Source organism: Mustelus asterias, chromosome 2 (genome assembly GCF_964213995.1).
Source record: "Mustelus asterias chromosome 2, sMusAst1.hap1.1, whole genome shotgun sequence".
Classification (NCBI taxonomy): domain Eukaryota; kingdom Metazoa; phylum Chordata; class Chondrichthyes; order Carcharhiniformes; family Triakidae; genus Mustelus; species Mustelus asterias.
Window position 1 is genome coordinate 73871515 of NC_135802.1, and position 26833 is coordinate 73898347.

At 43.1% G+C, this 26833-nt stretch overlaps 1 protein-coding gene across 2 annotated transcripts in view; it reads left to right on the forward strand.

Moving 5' to 3' along the window:
- The window catches only part of stx17 (syntaxin 17), a 96873-nt gene that overhangs the window by 60383 nt on the left and 9657 nt on the right, over positions 1–26833 (forward strand). For both annotated transcript variants that reach the window (XM_078237351.1, XM_078237341.1), the window contains exon 4: positions 23030–23258. In XM_078237351.1, coding sequence (XP_078093477.1) covers positions 23030–23258 — 229 coding nt within the window. The remainder of the gene's footprint in view (positions 1–23029; positions 23259–26833) is intronic.

The window sequence follows — 26833 nt, forward strand, 5'->3', positions numbered from 1 at the left end:
TGCCAAACAGTTGCATTATGTGCTGCACAATGATTGCACAAGACCCCTGAATCAAAAATAGCTCTTCCTGGGGAAGTGAAGGTAACTGCTGCATGAAGCTTTCACTCTTACAAACCATGCAAGAAAAGTCTGCTATTTCAGGCAGTCTGCAGTGCACACGTATATTGGGTAAGTAACACTTTCTGTCCTTTCATGAGGGAAAACTGTCACTTTTACTTTGGAAAGGAGTTGTCAACTTGGCAGGACACACAATTTTCAGTGGTTGACAGGGTTCCCTCAAATGCAAAAAGCTTCACGTGGGATTGTTGTGGGCATCAGGGCTTTTCACATCATGAACAGAAAGAGTTGGCACTCAACTAACTTTCAAATGCTGTATAATCACAGAAATATCGTTATGTACATCAAGGAAGCAATTATAATTTCTTCATTGTGCAGCATTTCAAGATTCCAACATTTCTGAAGTAAAACCAAGGCTAAATAGCAGTTGGGGGGCCAGGGCTAAGTTCTGTATCCATAACTGCTGACCCCATTGAAAAACTTAAGTATCTTGAACATAGCAAAATATCTAAAGGCACTTCACACACAGACAATCAGACAAAAATATACGCCAAGACAAGGAAGGAAATATTAGGATGGGTGACCAAAATTAGGGTTTAACATTGGTCTTAAAGGATAAGAGAAAGATGAAGAGGAGAGCTTGAACAAGGGAATTCCAAAATGAGAGATCAAGACTGCTGTAGGTATGGCTGCCAATAATGGGTCAAATAGAAGGGGACCCACAAGAAGCTGGAAAGAGATAGTAAGCTACAATAATAGAGGAGAGTGGATACCCAAGGCAATAAAGGGATTTAAATGCAAGGTTGAGAGACAGGAGCTAATGTAGGTCAATGAGCATTGGCAAGTGGGATTGAATGCACAGTGGGATGACAGCAAAGCTAAAGATGAGCTGAAGTTTTGCATGAGTTGTAGTTTAGAATGTGGAGGATGGGAAGCTTTCCAAAAGAGCTTTAGAACAGTCAGGTCTTGAGGGGATGGGAAGCAAATTCTTCTGCATCAGTTTGCTGTTCCACAGCTACCAGATGAATCTGGAAGAAAAGTCTGCCAAACAACATGGGTACAGTGAAAGACTGTAGTTATGTCCGTTCCTGAAACGAGTAAAATAGTCCAAAGAAAGAACTTACGTTTTTGAAGGATGCATAAGTTCCTGACTTGGACTTGGTTACACGAAGAGTATGTACAAAAATTAGAATGTTTTGTCTTCCTCTGATCATAGCAAACCTCTTATAAGGCAGGTGGGTTACCTTGGGAGAGGTGATGGCCTGGTGGTATTGTTGCTGGACTAGTAATCCAGAGACTCGGGATAATGATTTGAACCCAGGGCAGTTGGTGGAATTTGAATCCAATTTTTAAAAAAAGCTGGAATTAAAAGTCTAATGATGGCCATGAAATCATTGTCGATTGTCATAAATGATCTGCGTGTCCTAGTGCATGAACCACAGATGCAGAGTTCTGAAAAGACTCTCCGAAAGAGCATCTTACCCAGGGACCCAGGTTCAATTCCATTCTCGGGTGACTGTGTCTGCATGGGTTTCCTCCCACAATCCCAAGATGTGCAGGTTAGGTGGCCATACAAGATTGCCCCTTAGTGTCCAAAGATGTGTAGGTTAGGTAGATTAGCCATGGTAAATGCTCTTTTGGAGAGTCGGCGTAGACTCGATGGGCTGGATGGCCTCTTTCAGTACTGTAAGGATTCTATGGTTCTATACATTTGAAAGATTGAGACCTTTCATTTTGCATTGACATTTGCTTATCTGTTTCATGACATTTTGAGTACTTTGAATGTTCACAAACTTCTTTATCAACATTTTTTATGTGGGGAAATTTTGTGAGTATTGCTCACATATTTAGTTTAAATTCTGTCTTTTATTTTTCTTCCCTCAACCCTCCCCCCGAATGTGAAGGTTCATTCCACCATCTTCTGGCCCAGCATAAACTAACTCCTGTTTCAATAACATAGGATGGACCCCATTGACCTGCAATCGAGTTAACTGGAAAGCATGTGTTTCACAACCCATGTCACTGCTTGCCCGGGGCCTGGCAATATTCCTGCTAAACCAAGTGCATGTGCAGCTGCATAGCATCTAGAAGGTGCCATGCAGACTGCTCGCTGTCGGTCCTTGTTCCACATGGTGTAGATGCTGAAAGATGTGAAGATACTGAGCATTGAAACAATAGGTTGTGCACAACAAAGAAAAATTATTGGGACCATTGAGACCTAGGCTGAACATTCCAGTTAAAGAAACCCAACTTCTCTTTCTTTTCCTCCTTGAGTGGCAGCACGTGTCTTCCATAGCTACTGAATTATGGACATGACCCAGTACATTTTTGAATGCATTAGTCACCGATGTGTAGCATCCCTCCCATCTTCCTGCCTGGGCCTCTGCACCTCCTTCTGCGACTGGATCCTGAACTTCCTAACTCAGTAAAGAAGGCAACAACACCACCTCCACGATCGTCCTCAACATCGGTGCCCCACAAGGCTGTGTTCTCAGCTCCCTACTATACTCCTTATACACCTATGACTGTGTGGCCAAATTCTCCTCCAATTTGATTTTCAAGTTTGCTGACGACACCACCGTAGTGGGTTGGATCTCAAACAATGACGAGACAGAGTACAGGAATGAGATAGAGAATCTGGCGCGGCAACAATAATCTCTCCCTCAATGTCAACAAGAGAAAGGAGATTGTCATCGACCTCAGGAAGCGTAGAGGAGAACATGCCCCTGTCCACATCAATGGGGACCAAGTAGAAAGGGTCGAGAGCTTCAGGTTTTTAGGTGTCCAGATCACCAACAACCTATCCTGGTCCCTCCATGCCAACACTATAGTTAAGAAAGCCCACCAACGCCTCTACTTTCTCAGAAGACTAAGGAAATTTGGCATGTCAGCTACGACTCTCACCAACTTTTACAGATGCACCATAGAAAGCATTCTTTCTGGTTGTATCACAGCTTGGTATGGCTCCTGCTCTGCCTAAGACTGCAAGGAACTACAAAAGGTCATGAATGTAGCCCAATCCATCATGCAAATCAGCCTCCCATCCATTGACTCTGTCTACACTTCCTGCTGCCTTGGCAAAGCAGCCAGCATAATTAAGGACCCCATGCAACCCGGACATTCTGTCTTCCACCTTCTTCGTTGAGGAAAAAGATACAAAAGTCTGAGGTCACGTACCAACTGACTCAAGAACAACTTAGAAATCATAGAAACCCTACAGTGCAGAAGGAGGCCATTCGGCCCATCGAGTCTGCACCGACCACAATCCCACCCAGGCCCTACCCCCACATATTTTACCTGCTAATCCCTCTAACCTACGCATCTCTGGACTCTAAGGGGCAATTTTTAACCTGGCCAATCAACCTAACCCGCACATCTTTGGACTGCTGCTTCCCTGCTGCTGTCAGACTTTTGAATGAACCTACCTTGCATTAAGTTGATCTTTCTCTACACCCCAGCTATGACTGTAACACTACATTCTGCATTTTCTCATTTCCTTCTCTATGAACGGTATGCTTTGTCTGTATAGCGTGCAAGAAACAATACTTTTCACTGTATGCTAATACATGTGACAATAATAAATCAAATCAAAATTTAAAAAATATTATTGTTGATAATGTTGTTGAATGGTGCAGTAGCTTTGAGGGGCCGAGTAGCCTACTCATTCTCCTAATTTGTATATTCATATGTAATTGAAGGTTTAGTGAATTTAGCAATATTATGGAGTTCAGTGTTCCTTTGTTTGCAGAATTGAATAACATCCTGTAATTAAATTAATATTACCGTAGAGTATCCTTGTGCTAATCTTTTATTGTTTAGCCCACCAGAAACTGAAGAATATGACTAATATATAAATGGCATTTGGTGCCTGTAGTCCGAAAGCACATAATGTGGGTCTGTTCACTGTTTGATTGACTGTATAAATTAAAGCTTTAATCCCACATTTCTTTTTTAATTCTGGGGTACACTGGAGTGCTTTGTACCGGTAATGGGTAAGGCAGACAAAAGACTTTGCGCTGCTATATCTTGATTTAATGAATGAGTGTTTCAAGTATTATAAGGCAAGAAGTGAGCAATGTGCCCCCTCCAAACAAAGATGTCCCAAGTAAAATCAACATCATAATGATGAATGAGATGGAAGTCTGAGACAGACTAATCAAGCTCAAAATAAGTAAGTCTCCAGAAATAATTAGTAGTATCCCAGAGTGCTGAAAGACAGCAAGGAAGAGATTTGCAAAGTACTGGCAATTATGAGGTCAGTGGACACTGGTGAGGTACGGGAAGATTAGAAACAGGCTAATATACTGCCTGATTTTAAAAAAAGCTGACAATGGACGCAAACCACTTCAATCGCAATAGTTCTTGTTCCATTGCATGTAAAGTAACGGAATTGATTCTTAAATTTGGGCACAATCTTTACAGTAACAATTTAGTAAACAACAATCGATGCCATTTCAGAAGGGGAAAATCCTGCCTCATGTTTCTCTTTGACGTTTTTCAGAAGTGGCAACCTAAATGGACTGAGGAAAGCTCTAACACCCAGCCTCAGCACGTTGACTTGCCAAAGGCTTTTTAACCAAGTTCCAAACAAAATACTGTTAATCAAACTCAAAGTTTTGGAGTTTAGGGTGAACCCTGGGAATGAGTAAGAAACTGGCAAAAGGTAGGGAACATTTACCTCAAAGTGGGGCAGTTACTGAGTGATATCTCTTGGGGCTCACTGCTGGTCCCACTACTGCTTCTAATTTACGTAAGTAACATTGATTTTGAAAATCAGTATAAATTGATTAAATTTACAGATTATATTAAACTAGGAAGAGCAGGAAAATTGAAAAGTGTAGCTCAAACTACAAAATTAGTTGGAGTAGATATAGAGAACATGACAAATGAAAGTTATAGTGCCACACTTTGTGTCACGAACCCGGCTGATGTTAACTACGAGCGTGTTTCAACTTGGAAACACTGGTGCATAGTGGTGTATAGTTTTGTCTACAGGAATGGTGAAAGGAACCACCGAATGAGAACAGTAACTAACACAGTCATAGTAAAACATTTATTAAAGACTTTATTACAATAAAGGAAAAACACATAAACACAAACAGGACTATAATAATCTTAAGACAGTTACCTACAAGACTACTAAACACACCCACACAGTTTAAGTAGGAATTACACTTCTGATCCAAAGTACGTTTACAAGATCTGAACTCTTTCACCCTTCCTTCTGCCCACACATCCAATCCAATAGATCTATAAATAAAGGTCAGCTTATAGTTAGCATACTGTATATAATTGAGTAATTATTCTGGGGAACGTCTCTTCGTTCAGCAAAGATATGGGTTTTAACTGCCTTCATGAAGGTACTCTGCACGCTTGAAATCATAGAAACCTTACAGTGCAGAGAGAGGCCATTTGGCCCACTGGGTCTGCACTGACCACAATCCCACCCAGGCCCTACCCCCCTTTTCCTACATATTTACCCGCTAATCCGTCTAACCTACGCATCTCAGGACACTAAGGGGCAATTTTAGCATGGCCAATCAACCTAACCCGCACATCTTTGGACTGTGGGAGGAAACCGGAGCACCTGGAGGAAACCCACGCAGACACGAGGAGAGTGTGTAAACTCCACACAGACAGTAACCCAAGCCGGGAATCGAACCCAGGTCCCTGGAGCTGTGAAGCAGCAGTGCTAACCACTGTGCTACCGTGCTGTGCTTGCTTCTGGTCTGCTAACCAGTACTGGCTTGCAGGCTGCTAGCTGGACTCTGCGCCTTGGGCTGCTAGATGAATACTACCTCCTGCTTCCACAAAAGGTTGCCAATTATATCCTTGTTTCCCTTTGAAGATACTCTCTGTATATTTGGCTGTCTCTCCCCTTGGCTTCTGTTAGTTCTAACAATAGCATATGTATGTCTTCCCTGAATGTTACTATCGTCTACCCCAAAGTATTTCCTGTTAGCTGGACGATGCATTTCTTTTTGGTCTGTCTACAACTGCTCAACTCGTTATTGGGATTCACATCCTGTGAAGTACCTTATGAAATGCTGGCGGCTTTGAATCTGCTGGCATATTCATGACAAATAAGGAATACAGGAACTCCAAGAATGGTATTGAAATAGCTACATTGTGAGCCCCAATAGAAAGTGAGAAGTCTTTGTGGATTCAGTGCTAAATATGTCCAACAATGCAGAGCAGCAATCATCAAAGTCAAAAGGAATTTACCGACATAGTCAAAACAATAGAATGCAAGTCAGAGGAATGCAGATTCAGCTGAATGATACTGGGATTTTGAATGTTAAATTATGAGGACCAAGTTGAATTAACTTGGCTTGTATTCCCTTGAGTATCGAAGAATGAGGGATGATTCTAGGTGTGTAAAATGTTAAAGGATTTGATAGGGTAAATACAGAGCAACTATTTATTCAGGTGGGACAACAACAAGAAGGAGACATAATAAAATTAGAACTGGGTGAAATTAGGAACACTTATTCACAAAATTGTAGTAGAATCCTGTAACACTCTCCCAATAGGCTCCAAATGTTAGGATAATTTGATTTTCAAGCCTGAAACGGATAGTTTTTTTTAGGTAAAGGCGTTAAAAGATATGGAGTAAAGGAAGGGGGCGAGCTTACCAAAAAATTCTCAGTGCCGACGAGCGTGAAAACAGGAGAGTTTCAGATCCGTTTTTTGAATGAGTTTAAAAATATAATCCTACGCTACTTTGTGCATCATTTTTTGCACAATCTGTTTCCTGCCAGTAGGGGGAGGGGAGGGACCTAAGCTCACCGGAAAGCCAGCTGCTCACAGTAGAGAGCACAATCACCCATGCACAGGTCTGTCAGTCACCACCTTCTGGACATCGCCCGCCTCACTCCCTCCATTACACGCTTGCTGGCCTTCCCAGCAGATTGGCCACCCCAACCCCATGGACATTGCCCCCCTCTGGCCCGTAGATCCTCCACAACCCCCTGTCCGAGTTGATCGCCGCCTGAATCCCCTGGCCCGGCCAATCTCCAGTTGCAGAGTGTGCAGTCCCCACACCCCTCCCTCAGCCGATCCCAGTTGCAGAGTGCGCAGCTCCTCCCCGCCCCCTTGATACTGCCTGGTTACAATCAGCCTCATACCAGACCTTGCCGGCACAAACCCTATTTTTTGCCCCTCGCGTGATCTTACTGTCTCGCCTCGCCCATCGACCAGTGGGACGAGGAGGATAGATCACCCCAATGGAATTGAAGTGCAGATTAGTATCATTTAATTGAATGGTGGAACAAGTTCTTGGAGCTAATTGGCTACTCTTGTTCCTTGTGTTTCTAGGGGGTAATGATCAAACCTTTTGTTACTCAAATCAGACTGCACCTTGAATACAGCATTAAGTTCTGGTTGCCAGGAAAAAGAGCAACATTTGTGGGCTGTAGGCAGAGCAGAGAAGAGTCATGAGTCTAACTGCTAATGTAAGAATAATGAATAATAAAATATAGGGGAAATGTGTGCTTTTCAGCCACCGATAGGATGTCTCAGTGGTGATAATATAGAATTATACAGATGTTAAAGGTATAGTGAAAATTAATATGGAATAATAAGCTAAATTAAACTGCAAAAGAGGGAACTGAAGAATCTAAGAAACAATTGGATGTCATGGTTTTGGGGAAGAATTGGTGGGTGAGGTGGGGTGGTGGCAGCAGGGATTGGAAGGTGGGAAAGTACAATCGCTCTGGATGGATGAGTGAATGGATGGAATAACAGGTCTTCCTAATCCATAACTGCACTGTGATCTTGTAAGGAGCAAAGTTTATCCCAAGATCAGTTTCACTGATACACATCAAATGGAAATAGTCCAAGAACGGAATCCAAGGCAACACCACTGCATACTTCGAATTGGCTTGAAAAACTGCCCTTACCTCTGTCTCCTTCCTCCATTCTAACACATTTTAAATCCAATTTTCCATTATTCCCCCAAACTCTGCAATCCTTAATCTTTTCCAATAGTACATTGTCAAAGGCTTTCTGAAAATGCATATATTCCACATCTATGCATTTTTCACAACCACATCTGTCACTTCTTTAAATACTTCAATCAAGTTTGTTAAACACCACCTACCTGTAAGAAATCAGTTTGTCTATTTTCTGAAATGGTGGCAATTTGGATATGTTACTGTGTTAGTCATCCAGAGGCCTGGAGTAATGGTATGTAGACTTTGATTTGATTTATTATTGTCACATGTATTAACATACAGTGAAAAGTATTGTTTCTTGCGCACTGAACAGACAAAACATACCGCTCATAGAGAAGGAAACTAGAGAGTGCAGAATGTAGTGTTACAGTCATAGCTTGTGTGTAGAGAAAGATCAACTTAATGCAAGGTAAGTCCATTCAAAAGTCTGACAGCAGCAGGAAAGAAGCTGTTCTTGAGTCGGTTGGTACGTGACCTCAGACTTTTGTATCCTTTTTCCCGAACGAAGAAAGTGGAAGAGAGAATGTTCGGGTTGCATGGGGTCCTTAATTATGCTGGCTGCTTTGCCGAGGCAGCGGGAAGTATAGGCAGAGTCAATGGATGGGAAGCTTGTTTGCGTGATGGATTGGGCTACATTCACGACCTTTTGTAGTTCCTTGCGGTCTTGGACAGAGCAGGAGCCATACCAAGCTGAGATACAACCAGGATGAATGCTTTCTATGGTGCATCTGTAAAAGTTGGTGAGAGTCGTAGCTGACATGCCAAATTTCCTTAGTCTTCTGAGAAAGTAGAGGTGTTGGTGGGCTTTCTTAACTATAGTGTCGGCATGGAGGGATTAGGACAGGTTGTTGTGATCTAGACACCTAAAAACCTGAAGCTCTCGACCCTTTCTACTTTGTCCCCTTTGATGTAGACAAGGGCATGTTCTCCTCTACACTTCCTGAAGTCAATGACAATCTCCTTCATTTTGTTGACATTGAGAGAGAGATTATTGTCGCCGCATCAGTTCACCAGATTCTCTATCTCATTCCTGTACTCCGTCTCGTCATTGTTTGAGATCCAACCCTCTACGGTGGTGTCGGCAGCAAACATGAAAATTGAGTCGGAGGGAAATTTGGCCACAAAGTCATAGGTGTATAAGGAGTATAGTAGGGGGCTGAGAATACAGCCTTGTGGGGCACCGGTGTTGAGGATGATCGTGGAGGAGGTGTTGTTGCCTATCCTTACTGATTGTGGTCTGTGGGTTAGGAAGTTCAGGATCCAGTCGCAAAGGGAGGAGCTGAGGGCCAGGCCACGGAGTTCGGAGATGAGTTTTGTAGAAATAATGGTGTTGAAGGCTGACCTGTGGTCAATAAATAGCAGTCTGACATATCTGTCTTTGTTATCTAGGTGTTCCAGGGTTGAGTGCAGGGCCAGGGAGATGGCATCTGCTGTAGACCTGTTGCGGCGGTAGGTGAACTGTAGCGGATCCAGGGCAGTCTAGGAGGCTGGAATTGATTCATGCCATGACTAGCCTTTTGAAGCACTTCATAATGATGGATGTCAAAGCCACCGTATGATATTCATTAAGGCACACTGCTTGGTTTTTCTTTGGTACTGGAATAATGGTCGTCGTCTTGAAGTAGATAGGGACCTCAAATTGTTATAAAGAAAGGTTGAAGATGTCTGCGAATACCCCCACCAGCTGATCCGTGCAGGATTTGAGTGCTCGTCCGGGTATTCCATCCGGACCAGTCACTTTCCATGGGTTGACCTTCGAGAAAGCTGCTCTGACATCTGCAATGGTGACCTCAGATACAGGTTCATCCAAGGCTTCCAGTGTGGAGGGCATGCTCTCACTGACCTCTTGCTCAAAACGGGTGTAGAATGCATTGAGCTCATCAGGAAAGGGTGCGTTGGAGCCGGTGATTTTACATGCCTTTATCTTGTAGCCTGTTATGTCTTGCAGACCTTGCCATAGTCGACGGGGGTCTGTGTGGCTAACCTGGGACTCCAGCTTGGTCCGGTACTGTCTTTTTGGCATCTTTTATTGATCTCCTTAGATCGTGTCTGGCTTTCTTGTATAGTCATGATGTGGAGATGCCGGCGTTGGACTGGGGTAAACACAGTAAAAAAAACTCTTACTTTCTTGTATAGGTCCAGGTCGCTTGACTTGAATGCCTCAGATCTAGACTTCAGCAAGCAGTGGATATCCTTGTTCATCCATGGTTTCCGGTTGGGAAACACGCGGATTTGCTTCTTTGGCACAGTCTTCTACACACTTACTAATGGAGTCAGTTACTGTAGTGGCGTACTTGTTCAGGCTGGTCGCAGAGTTTTTAAATACTGACCAGTCCACTGACTCCAAGCAGTCCCCTAGGAGATCATCCGATTCCTCAGACCAACATTGCACGACTTTCTTTGATGGATTCTCCCGCTTCAGTTTTTGCTTGTAAGCCGGGAGCAGGAGCACAGCCTTGTGGTCTGATTTGCCAAAGTGTGGGCAGGCAATAGAGCGGTAGGCATGTTTGATATTTGTGTAGCAGTGGTCAAGGATGTTTGGGCCTCTGGTGGAACAGGAGATGTTTGAGAGAATGAAATTTTCTTGACCTGGTCTGGCCTTAATGTGACTCTCAGCAATGTGTTTCACTCTTAACTACTCTCTGAAATGCCCTAACAGGATTCTGGGTTGTATATAATCGCTAGGAAAAAGTCTAATGAAAATAAAACTGGACAGACCACCTGGCATTGACCTAGGCATCCAGTACATCCAGTTCTGTTAACCTTGCAAAGTCCTCACTAACAATTCATCTCCCCACCTCGCTTACAATAATACACCTCCCTGCTCCTTCTACCAAAACTCTCTGCTACTCGGGCCTTTTGTGTGTCCTGCTCCCTTTGGACCATCATCCATGATGGCCTTCAGTCATTGAAGTCCCAGGCTCTGGAGCTGTTTCCTGAAAAGGTCTCTATCGCCTCCTCCCGTGATCTTCCTTAAACCTCACCTCTTTGAACAAATTTTCCAGCATCCCTCCTAAAATATTTTTGGCTCAGCATCTACATTAGAAGCTATGCCTCCTTGTGATAAAGGTGCTACAAAAAATGTATGTTATTGTTTGTTGTGAAGAGAAATACAGCTATTCGGCTATAATGTACTTCACTCTGTCCTGAGAAAACCAGACAAAGTCTTGAAGTTTCAGACAAGGCCTTTATTATGAACGATCGTACCGGCTGGCCCCAGTGCTCCAATTCATGGCACACTAGTGAGAACCCCGATTCAAGGATTGTACAGATTGTTATAGTTAAGATCCAGTTACAAGAAATTAGCATGTTCCAATCAAAGATGTACATTTGCACAGAAGTTATCTATATCCACTCACAACTATCGATTAGGTTTACATCATGCATAACATAAGCGTATAGTTGTCCAATTACAACTTAAGATTTATCTCTCTCGATAATTGACCTCATCATTGACTGTGATGGAGAAATAAGACAGCGAAAGTGGTTCAAGAGTCTAAATGTATTTATCTACTAATTATGGTATCACCAAGCACGTATTTCTTTCTACTTATCTATTAACTTCCAGACATGATTATGATAGCTATATGTCTAATCAATAGTATTTCAACTTCCCATGTCCATTGTTATAACAGACTCTGACAAGCTGCAACTGCACATAATTCAATGGAGGTCTTGATGTATGCTGTGATACTGGAGTTTCATGGTCCCTGACTCTTATCTGGATCGGCTTTAATCGAGACCTGTGGTTTTCTCACAGTTTTCTCTATCTGGCTGAGTTTAGCAGCTTGCAGCTTATGTGATTTTTAAACCTGTGTGATAATTAACCCTTTCATTGTTGTTCTTGTTAATGCCTCATTTTAAATTCGGTTGACATGGATAGGCTATAATAGGGTTCGGGAACTTTAGAAATATGGAAACAGGAGATGTATGATTCTACATTTAGACTATTGAATCTCTTTTGCTGTCTTATTTCTCCACCACAGTCAATGATGACTCAAGATAAGGTCAATTATCCAGAAAGATCAACCTTAAGAAATGTAGCCCAAAACAATGGTAAAACAGTTCTATGAACATCCATGTAAAACAAGCTGATCACACAAGCTCGTAAATTTCAAACAAATTTCAACAATCTTCCCCAAGATGTTAATGAGATGGATTCCAAAAAATCTCAGATTTTGTAATATCACTTTAAGCGAAAGTAGTGGCTTTAATCTTCTCACCACGGATCTTTCCCCAGTGGCAGTGACACAAACTTTCCATTTTTGCTGTCCTGCTCATATTTCAGCATAGCAGCAGGATTGTGACTTTAGACTTCTTCATGGCTGCTCTGACTGCAGTCACACACTTGCACAGAGCCAAGACAGGTATTGCCAGGGATATTCCACTCCCAAAGTGATAAAGCCATCCAATATACATTTAGCAGTAAGACAAAAAAATGAATTAAAATATTCCCAATGAGGGTGGGAATTCATTAGATTTTAAATTGCAATCATGTACATTTGGAGTCCAATATTCCATACCTTCTGGTCCTCCTCTTCCTAGTCCTTCTCAATCAGATTCTTTCCTTGTGGCTTACTAAGATTGATTCTTTGACCGAAATGCTGTTAATAATCATGGCGTAGCACTCACTCTTTGGATGAAGCCCTCCTAAACATTTGCAGAATAAATGGTGATAGTGTGTTGACAAAGTCTTAACAAAATATCCCAAAAGGTCTTCCAATATGTATCAGGGTTCTTTTCAAATGCTGTGTAGTCAGTCCATCTCAATGGGAAAGTGAGTGGTGAAAACCAAGCATGGCTTTAAATAGTGTGCGCTATCCTCACCAATGGCATTTTTACTTCTCTTCAGCTGGTCACTGTTAGGAGAGGTTATTAATGTAGTGCCAGCCAGCAAAATGATCTGCAGCCTCTGTACGGAGGATTAGAAGCTAATTCATTTGGTAATCAAAGGCTTCATCATTCTCCGGACAGGCATTCCTACCATGTATTTAAACTCCTTTACCAAGATGGGGGTCTTGCTCAAGGCGGGTTAACCAGGCATTGCAACCCCAGACCTGAGTTTCGTCACTTCTCAATAACAACCAAACTACCAGCGTTTCAATGAGGGAAACAGTCCTCAAAATCTTTAAAGATAAAACCTTACAATGCATTACTTTTGATTAAAATGATATACTTTGGATGGTATGAATATTCTTATGAGTATATTTTTTTAATTCAGAAACCACTGGCCTCTCAAACAAGACAGCTATTTTACCTTTCCTCAAGATAGGTGCTTGAAATATCACATTTTCTTTTGCTTACCTCTGTACTCAGTGCTTCCTGTTCATTATTCAGAAGAGGAGTTGAGAACTAAAAACCAGGGAACAATCAGAGTGTAACACCTTGTCTCATAAAACAAGACATTCAGGCAATTCAGGGGACTAACTGCCGCTGCAGGATGAATTTTACAATTAAATATATAATCCTCTCTTCACCTTAATAATCTCAAAGATGCCTTTAAATTGTTTAGTTTGTACTGTTGAAGAAAAATGAGAGAAAAGGGTGGATTTTTCATTTTAAACCCTAGCTATGTAAGCATCCATATGTGTGCACATTGCACTGCACCGTGTTGCTATTGGTTCTCAGGATTTCATAAAGAGGTAAAGAATGAGCTGACTGCCAGATGTTTTCTCTCAAATCACTAAAGGTTAACTTCCACTAAAAATGTTGCAGCACATAGGTACCAAATTAGATTCTTATAATTCACTACTCCAAGTAAAACCTGCGGGAAAGTGAAAGCCTTAAAAGGCTGCCTACAGTGTGCCAAAGAATCACTAATTGCAGGTGAAAAATCGTGAACCTAACAAATAGCAGCCGATCTTGCTTAGACCCAGTATCTTGGCACACAGGCATATTTTCTTTGTGGCATTAACCCAAAGGTAAAATTACTAAATATCTAACTGAAGGGAATTTTTTAAAAAATGTGTTGGATATGGGAATTGCTAATGAGGCCAGCATTTATTGCCTGATCTAATTGCCTTTGAGAAGGTGGTGGTGAGCTGTCTCCTTGAACCGCTGCAATCCCTGCAGTGTAGGTACACCCTCGGTGCTGTTAGGTTGGGAGTTCCAAGATTTCGACAAAGTGACAATAAAGTAATGACTATTTAATCCCAAATCAGAATGGTGCCGAACTTTAAGAGGAGCTTGCAGCTGGTGGTGTTCCCAGACACATGCTCTCCATGTTCTTTATGGCATTAGGGGTTGGGAGACTGCTGTGAAAGAAGTATCGGTGAGCTGCTGCACTGCATCTTCCAAAAGACAGACATGGTGGTGGAGGGAGTAAATAATTAGGGTGGTGGGTCTTGTAGGCTGCTTTGTCCTGGATGGTATGAAATTCGAATGTTGCTATATCTTGAGTGTCAGCCATGGCTCAGGGGTAGCACCCTCACTTTTGAATCAAGAAGGTTGTTGTTTCAAGTCCTACTTGAGTGCAAAAATCAAGGCTGAGACTTCAGTGTGCTACTGTAGGTCTGTTTCAATATTAAATCGAGGCTCCGAATTCTTTCTCATGTGGATGTAAAAGATAGTAAGAGATTTAACAACACCAGGTTAAAGTCCAACAGGTTTATTTGGTAGCAAATACCATAAGCTTTCGGAGCGCTGCTCCTTCGTCAGATGGAGTGGAAATGTGCTCTCAAACAGTGCACAGAGAATACTGTATTCTGTAACTTGATTTTGTGTCTGTGCACTGTTTGAGAGCACATTTCCACTCCATCTGACGAAGGAGCAGCGCTCCGAAAACTTATGGTATTTGCTACCAAATAAACCTGTTGGACTTTAACCTGGTGTTGTTAAAACTCTTACTGTGTTCACCCCAGTCCAACGCCGGCATCTCCACATGATGTAAAAGATAGCATGGCATGATTTTGAAGAAGGGCAGGGGAGTTATCTATAGTGTCCTGGTCAATATTTATCCTTCAATCAACAAGTTTTATGGAAACAGATTATCTGGTCATTATCACATTACTGTTTGTGAAGGTTTGCTGTCTGCAAATTGGCTGTCATGTTTCTTAAAACAGTGATTACATTTCAGAAAAAGTACTTTTGGTTGTGAAAGGCACTGTGTAAAAGCAAGTGGGTTTTTTTTCTCTCATGTGAGATGAGGATTGTGCACCAGCATCATGCCAAGAAGCTCAACCACTTTCACTTGAACTGCCTTCAGAAGCTTCTGAAGATCAGATGGCAGGGCAGAATACCCCAGACAGTGAGGTGTTCACCCCAGCTGGCATGCCAAGCATCCACACAATATTGAGATAATCACAACTGAGTTGGGCTGCTCATGCACTCGGAATGCCTGACACACACTCTAATGGAGATCTTGGGCAAAATTTCCCCCCCAAAAAATGACTAAGTGTCATTTTGGGCGAGAAAACCAGTGCGATTTGTGCCTGCATGTCTGGCGCGAATCTGATTACGATCTTCCTGCACTGAGTCATTTTATGGTAGGGGAATGAGTTTTGCACTGGTAGAGAGGGGAGGGCCCTAAGCACAACGGCAAGACCGGTTTCACAGATCCCGCCCCGATCTCAATGTGAAATTGAAGACCTCCTTTCCTCTCCACCGCAGACATGGGGAACCCCCCCGCCCCTCCGCGCCCTTAAATTGATGGCAGCGCCTTCACCTCCCCACCCCCAACATTAATCGCCAGCCTGATCTCCCACTGCCCCATTGAAGACAGATCACCGGCATTTGGGCCCTCCCAATGGATCCCCCTTCAGGCCCTACCCCCTTCAGGCTCCACCCCCTTGGCAACCTGTCAGTGCCAACCTGTCTATGCCAACCTGTCATTGATCCCACACCCAAGAGGTCAGGTCGAACCTACAGTCCTGCCTTTCAAGGCTCGTTGAGCTTGTAATTGAAGATGGCAGGTCCAAGCAGACAGCGGGCAAGTCAACCGGTGGGAAAGCTCTCTGCAAGCAGCTGGCTACCAAGGCTATCTGCAAGAGCGCTCCAGCCACGAGCAGAGTGAAGAAGCCTCACTGCTACAAGCCTGGCACTGTGGGAGATCCGCCACTACCAGAAATCCACTGAGCTACTGATCCACAAGCTGCCCTCCTAGTGGCTGGTGGGGGAGATCGCTCAGGACCTCAACACCAATCTACACTTCCAGAGCTCGCCATCATGGCCCTCTAGGAGGCCAGTGAGGCTTACATGTTGGGGCTCTTTGAGAACACCAACCAGTGCGCTATCCCTACCAAGCGAGTCACCATCATGCCCAAAGACATTCAGCTGGCATGTCGCAGCCACAGGGAACGCACCTAAAAACCAGACATGAATGATGATGGTCATTTAAACATTGGAGGAGGCTCCATGAACATTCCCATTCTCAATGAAGGCGGAGTCGAACATGTTGATTCAAAAGGCAAAGGCAATCATTTTCAGCCAGGAGTGCCGAGTAGATGACCCTTCTTAGTCTTCTCTGAGCACAGATGTCACACACAGACGAATTTGCTTCAAGTGCCTTGGGACATTTTACAACATTAAATGTCCTACATAAATGTTAAGTTGTTTAATATGCACAATGCAATCCATCCTAACCTAGGGTTTTATTCTGTCTTCAATATGATTAGTTTATCAATTTATCTCCACCCTTTCTATCTTAAATGCTTTCATATGTTTTTGGTTTTTTTCCTAGTGTTACGTCCATTTTGTTAGTACCTCTGGTAAATACTTAGGTAGAATATTCTGTATTTTTTCCATTTCACTGCCATTACCTGTGCATCCCTTTATGGTCCAATTCCTACCCTGATTGACCTATCGTAATTGATGAGAACATAGAATGCTTGCGTTTCTGTTTTTATTCCTTGATAATTTAATTTTCTGGTCTGGCTTTGCTTTCATAATTGTTTTTTTACTTCTGTCCTCACGTCTTTGTATTCCCTTTTACAGTCTATGTGCTTGGTGCACATATTTTTCTTTAGTTTCAATTTTGCCCTTGTCCTTTTACTCATCCATGATATTCATTATTGCCTGCTTTGTTGAATATATTTGTTGTGAACACTACTGATCAACATTTTAAATTATTTCCACTGCTGTTCTGTCTCGTTGTCTGTCGCTATATATATTTTTTATTTCATCAGTTGCTAATTGAGATGAAAGAATTGTTTAATAAGCATTTGGCTTTTACTTTTAAAAGAGCGGGGAAGGTGAAAGTGGAAAATAGGTGTACCCGAGTAGAATGTACAAGAACCATTATTGAAGATAAATATTAACAAGTTCAGAAATTGGTGGAAATGTTCTGCAGGTCTGGCAGTGTCTGTGAAGAGAGAAACAGAGTTGGACGTTTCAGGCTAATGAATAACCTTGCATCAGCCACTCAAGTGGACTGCTTTGTCATGGATGGGGTCAAGCCTAGAGTTGTTGGAGGTGCATTCATTCAGGCAAGTGGAGAGTATTCCACCACACCCTTGACATGTGCTTTGTAGATGATGGTCAGGCTTTTGGGAATCAGGAGGTGAGTTACTCTCTGTGAAATTCCCAGCCAATGACTTGATTCTGTAGCCGCAGTACTTGTATGGCTGGTCCAGTTAAGTTTCTAGTCACTGGTAGCCCCTAGGATGTTAATAGTGGGGGATTCAGCAATTTAAGATTGTCAGTTGAGCTCACAGTATGTTGCATTTGCATGTTCTGGAAGCTACATATATTAATATACAAAGCCCTGTTATTTGCAGACAGAAAGAACATGTACACACATTGAACCTGTTTCAGTTAAACAAAGTAAGTAAGAGTCAATCAATTCCCAGGGCAATGCTTAACCAATCCGGGTCAATCTGCTTGGTTTAAATGTCAAACAATGCGTGGTAGTTAACTGTCAGTCAACATCAACTGGTATATTCTCCATTGCAATGCCTCGATCAATCAGTGTTCTCTTCTCATACAGTATAAATTGTTGTTTTCCCCTTGTTCTTGCAAAGTGTCCTGATGAGTCCAAGTTGAAAAGCTTCAACTATTTATTGAAAATCCCTGGTCTTCCAACTAACTGGCCTCAGTTGTCACTGAATGATACCATCCTCATTTTTTTCTCAGTTATTGAGCCATACATTGAAATAAACTATTCTGCTGTTTTAATTAACAATGGTCTTCATTGTTGGTTGAAGACTTCAGACTATAATCTGAGCACTGTCGTTTTAGATCGGTGAGTTATCCTACATTTCAATCCCCCATCAAACGTGACAAAACCAGTGGCACCTCCAGCAAGCATCTCAGTTAGGTAGGACATAGCCATAGTGGTAGCAACCAGTTGACATTCATGTTAGTGACAATTATGCAATGCCATGTTACACTCTGCAAGTGGCTGATGATACCAGCTATGAAAACAGTGACCAGGGTGACTCCCAAAAAAGAGAACCCTGGCACTGATACAGTAAGAAGTCTCACAACACCAGGTTAAAGTCCAACAGGTTTATTTGGTAGCAAAAGTCACTAGCTTTCGGAGCGCTTGCTGCTCCTTCGTCAGGTAAGTGGGAGTTCTGTTCACAGAGCATATAAAGACACAAACTCAATTTACAAAATAATGGTTGGAATGCGAGTCTTTACAGGTAATCAAGTCTTAAAGGTACAGACAATGTGAGTGGAGAGAGGGTTAAGCACAGGTTGAAGAGCTGTGTATTGTCTCCAGCCAGGACAGTTAGTGAGATTTTGCAAGCCCAGGCAAGTCATGAGCATCATGAGGGTTACAGATAGTGTGACATGAACCCAAGATCCCGGTTGAGGCCATCCTCATGTGTGCGGAACTTGGCTATCAGTCTCTGCTCAGCGACTCTGCGTTGTCGTGTGTCGTGAAGGCTGCCTTGGAGAACGCATACCCAAAGATCAGAGGCCGAATGCCTGTGACCGCTGAAGTGTTCCCCAACAGGAAGAGAACACTCTTGCCTGGTGACAACTGCGGTGTTCATTCATCCATTGTCGTAGCGTCTGCATGGTCTCCCCAATGTACCATGCCTCGGGACATCCTTTCCTGCAGCGTATCAGGTAGACAACGTTGGCCGAGTTGCAACAGTATGTACTGTGTACCTGGTGGATGGTGTTCTCACGTGAGATGATCCGGTACGCCTTGCAGAGGTTGCTGTGGCAGAATTGTGTGGTGTCATGGTCACTGTTCTCCTGAAGGCTGGGTAGTTTGCTGCGGACAATGGTCTGTTTGAGGTTGTGCGGTTGTTTGAAGGCAAGAAGTGGGGGTGTGGGGATGGCCTTGGCGAGATGTTCGTCGTCTTCAATGACATGTTGAAGGCTCTGGAGAAGATGTCGTAGCTTCTCCGCTCTGGGGAAGTACTGGATGACGAAGGGTACTCTGTCTGCCGTGTCCTGGGTTTGTCTTCTGAGGAGGTCGGTGCGGTTTTTCGCTGTGGCGCGTCGGAACTGTCGATCGATGAGTCGAGCGCCATATCCTGTTCTTATGAGGGCAATTAGCTCCAAAAGCTAGTGGCTTTTGCTACCAAATAAACCTGTTGGACTTTAACCTGGTGTTGTGAGACTTCTTACTGTGTTCACCCCAGTCCAACGCCGGCATCTCCACATCACTGATTATAACCATTAAGGTCTCTGTGTGCCTTGCACATGGTGTATTGTTTTAGCGGTTAGCAGTGCTTTGTGCTCAACTAGACGAACATTCACCTCACTTTTAATATAACTACGTTCAGTCATTCTTTGCTTCTGTAGAAAAGAAATAGTAATTGATCCAAAAGTAAATGAGATGTATTTCATAGAATTGTTACAGCGCAGAAGGAAGCCATTTGGCCCATCATGTCTGCAACGGCTCGCCAAATGAGCATTGTGACTTAATGCCATAATCGTGCTGTTTCCCATTCCTCTGCACATTGTTTCTATTCAAATAACCATCTAATGTCCTCTTGAATGCCTTGATTGAATCTGTCTCCGCTGGATTTCCAGGCAGCATTCCAGACCGAAAACACTGGTCGTGTGAAAAAGTTTTTTTCTCGCATCACGTTTGCTTCTTTTACAAATTACTTTAAATCTGTGCCCACTCATTTCTTGAACTTTTGATGAGGGGGGACAGTTTCTTTCTTTCTACTCTGCCCAGCCCCCTCATGATTTTGAACATGTATTCTGAGATGTCCGTACAGAGGTTAAGGCTGGAGGTACTGCTAGTAATGTGGTCTCCTGTGACTTCAGACTGCACATTAGCTCTTCACACCCTCTGCCCCCCTGTCTTCATTCATTCTCACTCTCTGCATAAGCTCCGCACTTGTACCTATGATTGCATGTCAGCCTTATCATTCCTTGTAATCTGGTCATTCCCAATATCTAGAATTTTATCCCCTACCTTCCACTCGCAGATTACCATCACCATCTGCCAATGGGAGAAACTTTCACTTAGTGGTTCACTCTAAAATTCCTGACTTCTTCCACTCTCCATGCAACATTACCCTCCTGTTATAATTGACTCTGTCCTTCAAGAACATTTATGTTAACTCTAAAACTTTGTAACTCCCACATTGTGAGTTAAGGCCCTTGCTACAGTGAAAATGGGGTCTGTTTGAATTAGTTCAAATGGCTCTGCTGAGTTTGGGTTTCCCTCGTGTGAGTCACCCCCCACCCCTTTCCCCACTGGTGATAATGAGATGTTAGAAGAAGTGGCAGGACTTCTGGATACTTCCGAATTTGGGTTTCACTCACATTTTTGGAAGGTCTGCTGATTCTTCATGACGGTGTGAAACTGTGGGCCTCAGTCTCATATATTTATTAAAGCCCACAATTGCAGAGTGGAACCTTGACCATACCTGGTGCACAACTGGTTTAGTCATTCATAACCAGATTTGGCACAATCGTGTCCTGGACTTCTCAACTTTGTTCTCCACAGCTGAAAGTTTCAAACTGCTTTCTCTATTCCTGTCATCAAGACTTCCAAATGTATAGGTTACTTAAGAGTTCACTAGGGCAGTCATAGAAAAGATCTTTTTCTCTTGTGGAGGATATGAAAAATAGCAGTCTTCCATATAAAATAGTCACCAGTACATCCAATTATGAATTCAAGAGATGTGTCTTTAGCCCTGGGGGCGATCTTAGTGGCTTGTCCCATTGGTTGATCGGTGAGGGCGAGCCAGTAAGATCGGGCAAAAGGCGAAAAATCGGGTTCATGCCAGTTTTCCCCCTCTCGTGATCTTACCGGCCCTGTTTGGCCAGTGAGCGCAAAGCTGATTTAAATATTCATGACATGATTACTGCGTCATTATGAGTCCCAGACACTATCGTCCGTACTCACTTGCCCTTACCTGCTTGCCGGTTGAGGTCCTCACTGGCAAGGATCACAGCTGGTCCCACCAACGGGGACCAGACGTGGTAGCCTTCCTGGTGGGAACGGAGGCCATCAAAGCTCCAGGTATGGACGGGCAGGGCCAAGCATTGCTCCCTGGCACTGCTAGCCTGGCACCCTGGCAGTGTCCACTGGTCAGTGCCAAGGGGAGGTGGGGCCTGAGGGAGGGCTTTAGTGGGGGGGGAGGGGGGGTCATGATGTAGGTAGGCGGAGCTCCATTGGGGGATGGAGGCTCTGTAGGGGAGGGAATGGGGTAACTCTGCAGATGGGGGCAGTGGGGGGGGGGGGGGGGGGGGGGTTGATTGGCCGGGTCGGCTATTTGGGGGTGGGGAGGTAGGTCTGTCCAGGGTGGTGATCGGTGGGGCCATGTTCAGGGAGGGTTGTGGGCATTGTTGATAGGGTGCAATGTTCATGGGGAGATCAGAGCCCAACACGGAGCAATCAGCAGCGGGTCACGGTGGGGGGAGGTGGTGACTGGAGATCTCCCACTACACTGTGTATATAGTACAATGGGAGATCAGGGCGCCTGCGCAATGGAGCCCCTGGAGCATAGCAGCCAGCTTCCCGGCGAGATTAAGCTGCATGGAGCTAACTTCTGCTACTACTCACCCTTCCTCTCTTTCGCTGTTTACAGTGTCTCATTCATTCTAACCCACATTGTCCACTGCTTTACAGGCTCACTCTCATCGCCCCACTCTGTCCTCTCCCAGTTTGTCTTTCCTGGAATCTGCCATTCAGCCCACTGAGCCTGCACCAACAACAATCTCACCCAGGCCCTATCCCTGTAACCCTCCGTACGTACCCTGCTAATCCCCCTGACCCTAAGGGGCAAGTTATCATGGCCAAACCTGCATATTTTTGGAGTGTGGGAGGAAACCGGAGCACCCGGAGGAAACCCACGCAGACACGAGGAGAACGTGAAAACTCCACACAGACAGTAACCCGAGGCCAGAATTGAACCTGGGTCCCTGGCGCTATGAGGCAGCAGTGCTAACCATTGTGCCACCCTGCTGCCCTGTGAGACTCATCTGCTGTTATTTTGACATCATCCCTAAGCATGAGCTTCACAGTTGAGTTGCAACTTTACCTTGTCCAGACTCTCTCAGCTCATAAAAACCTCTGTACTGGCAGGTTGTGGATGAATCAGAACTCCCTCTAACTAGTTACCAGGAAGAATAAAGCATTGTTTATGGTTATCGTCATTAATTGCATTCTCTCACCACTGACTCCACTCACTCAGGCTAAACCAGATGGTGCAAGACCTTGATGCCTTGCTGGGCATAGCGCTACATTTTAAAGTGCACATTCTGTTTACCGTCACATTTTCTTTAAGACTATGTATGATATTGTAGTGGTGGGAAAATTCAATGTGCATGGCAATTGTGAATTCCATTCATGATAGAATTGGTTTAAGCAATATTTAAGTGTCTGGAATTGAGAGCAAATGTTTTGAGGCCAGAGTCCACGATTCATATAGATTCATGTATTGTTTTTCTGAGTTGGAGGCTAAGACAATTTGTTGGGTAAAGAGGATTACTCTGCCTCTGGCAGTGGTACACTTCAACTATGAGTGTTTGATCAATGTCTAAGTGTTGCACCAGTGTATTCCTTACTTTAATAATCTCAAAGGTTCACTGAAAACTGAAATAACTATTAGACCTGTTTTGTGCTGACATTTATTTCCCCTTACTTTGTCCTACAGCAGCTACGAGCTAACATGAGGGAAATGGAAACGTTATGCCTCCGGGTAAGAGATGAAGATTCACAAGCTTTGGAGAAAATAATCGACTCTGTACAGAAGCGGGCTGCAGTTGCAGTGCTGGAGTTCCTGAAACTCCATTCAGAGCTTGCAGAGGAGCCAAGTGGACATTGTAGCACAGACAATTTACAGGGGCCACGCTCATCTCTCGTGAGGTCCCAGACTATAGAAGGTAATATATTTTAGAAGCACAAAAACGCAAATAACCGCTGTTTGACGTCTTCTGGCTTTGACTGATGGTTTACTGTTTATTTCAGCAACAGTGCAAGTTGAGTGAGGACTACACTTGTGGTATAATTTTACGCCTATGTTATGTTTCTGTTATATGATAACTTTTATGTATGTTTGCTGTGTATACCTTTACTTCCTTCTGATATTGGGCACAATTAGAATAGTAATGATATTGTATGCAATTTGTCCTGCTTTTGACTTCCCTCATACAGGTTGAAATGGAAACTTTTGCCATAGACTGTAGCACGCTAGCATTAAGGGGAAATGTATGAGCCTGAATGATTGACATTTATTATGCTTAGAGCTGTCATTGACTTCGCGGGCTTTTGACGGGCAATTTGCAATCATCAGGTGTCTGAAACAGTGCAGTGCTCTGTAGCAGAGATCAGGACCTCTGTTAATAGGGCAAGCAACAGCCTGTTTCTTACTAATCAAACTGAAGAAATCTTACTGAGGCACAGAGTCTAAATCAGGTAGTGTGTGAGATAGAATACACTTGGGAGGCGGTGGCCTTGTGGTATTATCACTCGACTATTAATCCAGAAACTCAGCTAATGTTCTGGGAACCCGGGTTTGAATCCTGCCATGGCAGATGGTGGAATCTGAATTCAATTTTTTAAAAATCTGGAATTCAGAATCTACTGATGACCATGAAACCATTGTCGATTGTTGGAAAAACCCATCTGGTTCATTAATGTCCTTTAGGGAAGGAAATCTGGCATCCTTACCTGGTCTGGCCTACACGTGACTTCAGACCCACAGCAATGTGATTGATTCTCAACTGCCCTCTGAAATTGTCTAGCAAGCCACTCAGTTCAAGGACAACTAGGGATGGGCAATAAATGTTGGTCCAGCCAGTGATGCCCATGTCCTACGAATGAAAAAAAATGCCTGGCTCAGTGTAAAATCATGTACAGAAAATGAAGTAAAGATAGGATTGAGAGAGAGAGAAAGAATGAGATAAAAGAAAGGGAAAGAAAAACATACTTATATATTTTTAAAATCTCCGAACAATAATTAAAATCTGAAGGAATGAGATGCCATACTTGTAAAAGTAAATTTCCTGTTCCACAGTTTTTTTTGGCAGTAATTTTAAAATTCACTTGCATGTGAATAGGCAAGTCCTAACTTTTTTATGTCATGTTTAGTGGCTATCTAGTGGGAAAGTACTATAACTTCACACTCTTGATATGAGGAGTAGGACAAGTCACAAAACAACTTCATTATTTCCATGTTTTCTTATCCATGAATGGACCCCAGATGTTGCTCTCTGATTTCCTCAGTAACTGTGGATGCTGATAGCCTAACTATTATTTGCAAAATTAGGGCTGTGGGGATAAAGAGCATTTTGAATTTGACATTACTATGTTTCAGACCACTCTTAAAGGGAACCCTAAAGCTTCCTGTATCGCTTTTCAATTGTCCAGGTATTTGAGTAAATTCATACTGTGACTAGAGGATAGACAGCATGGCCTCTGAATATATCATATTGTGATCTGACTTTGCTTAGGATTTAACTGCTAAACATTAAGAGTTATTAAATAAATGAATCAAGTATATAGTAGCAGTAACACAACAGTGCGATTGCATAGTGATTGTAGTCTTTTCCTCTGTGGAAGCTATGTAGTCTAGCACTGCTCCTTCACAGTCTTCAGAGAAACTCACTAATTTGATCAAGGCAGGTTAATCAAGGCAGATTGAGACCAAGCATATTTAACAAATCCTAAAGAATATTTGTATTCCATTGAATAGTTTGCCTCCTTACTTGTTTGACACCAACTTGCATCTATATGTTCCCTTAATGTTGAAAATCACCTGAGGTGATTTAGAGTGGGTGAAGTAACTTATGGACCAGCTGTCAAGTCATGGAGGGAGCGATTAGAGAGCTACTTAAAAGTTTAATGAAAAACATGGGGAGATGGTTTTTGATGGAGAAAGATGTATCAAGTTGGACAGGTTTAGGGAAGGAGTTACAGACTGAGGTGACTAAAGGGGCTTGCCACCACTGGTGGGTTGAATGGAGAGCAGGATATAATAGTCAGTTTAAGGACCTGAGTTTTCAGATGGGAATATAAGCCTGAAGAAGTTTGTAGAGGTAGGGTGGGACAAGGCTGTGGATGATTGAGGCTTTGAATTTAATGCAGTGTTGGACAGGGAGTGAAGATGGGATGATGGTAATTGGAAATATGGATGCCTATATTTTGGACAAATGTGAGGAGGCTAGAAATTCATCAAGGAGGACATTGGAGAGATAGCATTTTGGTGACCTCAATGTAGGCGCAAATTTCAGTAACAATGGGACTAGAGTAGGGGGTGGATGTGGGAAATGTGGAAATAATAGTTAGATTTTTGATGGTGCATATGATGCTGGGTTTGAAGTTCACATCTGGGTCTAAAAATTCACCAAAACTTTGTGGTCCAATTTAATCCGCATGAGAGGTCGAGGGAGGCGGGAAGGAGTTGGAGAAAATTTGTTCATTCTTGATGTCAGACAGGAAATCTAATAAGACAGGCAGGATCATTGGTTATTGGAAGAGATAAAGCTGGATGTTATCAGCTTACCGACTTTGTACAGAAGATGACCCCATTTCTGAGAATGAAGTCACTGACGGACAGTATGTAGCTGAGGAAGTTAGGCATGCCAGCAAAGATTCTTTGGAGCACTCTGGAGCTAATGGTGTGGGAACAGAAGGAATGGCATTGCTGGAGATGTGCTGGCTGCTTTTGAATAGAGGAGTGTGACCAAGCTGAAGGCATACCTTCATAATAGATATGGAGCGTAGGACATGGGGAAGGATGATATGATTGTCTGCATTGCAGTGGAAAGAACGGGGGACTAGTTGTGGGTAGGGAAATATATGTGAAGGTGAGTTGGACTGAGGACAGGGAAGCAATAAAATTATAGAAGAGGACCCTAAGAGAGCATTTGCTGTAAGTTGAGGTAACTAACCAAGAATGAGAAATTGTTCTATTCAGAGGATCAGGGAAATGATCTCAGTTGGGAGGGAGATATTTCATGGTTTGAAATGAGACCTAATGAAAGAGGCTGAGATGGTGAAAGGAGAAGGTTCTGAATGCGTAGGGGGGAGAATCAAGATGAAACTTGGTGAGAAGAACCATCTCCTACTTGACTATTCGTCGACGTGAACTTGAACCTATCCAAAACTCTGTTGTCTGTCGTAACTTGCACCAAATGCCATTCATTCATGACCTATATCCTAGCTGACCTATATTGGCTCTCTGCCAAGCAAAGCCTTTATTTTCAAATCCCACCATAGCTTCAATACCTCCATCTCTAACCTAGAATCTTCCAATATCTCTATGTTCTTCCAATTCTGGCCTCTTGTGCGTCTCCAATTTTCAACCTTCCATTATTGGCTTTGGAATTTCCTTCTCCCTCCTCCATTAAGACTTACCTTAAAACTTAGTTTTTACCCAAGCCTTTGGTCACACCTCCTCACATCTCCTTATGTGGCTGTTAAATTTTATTTGATAATACTCCCATTATGGAACATA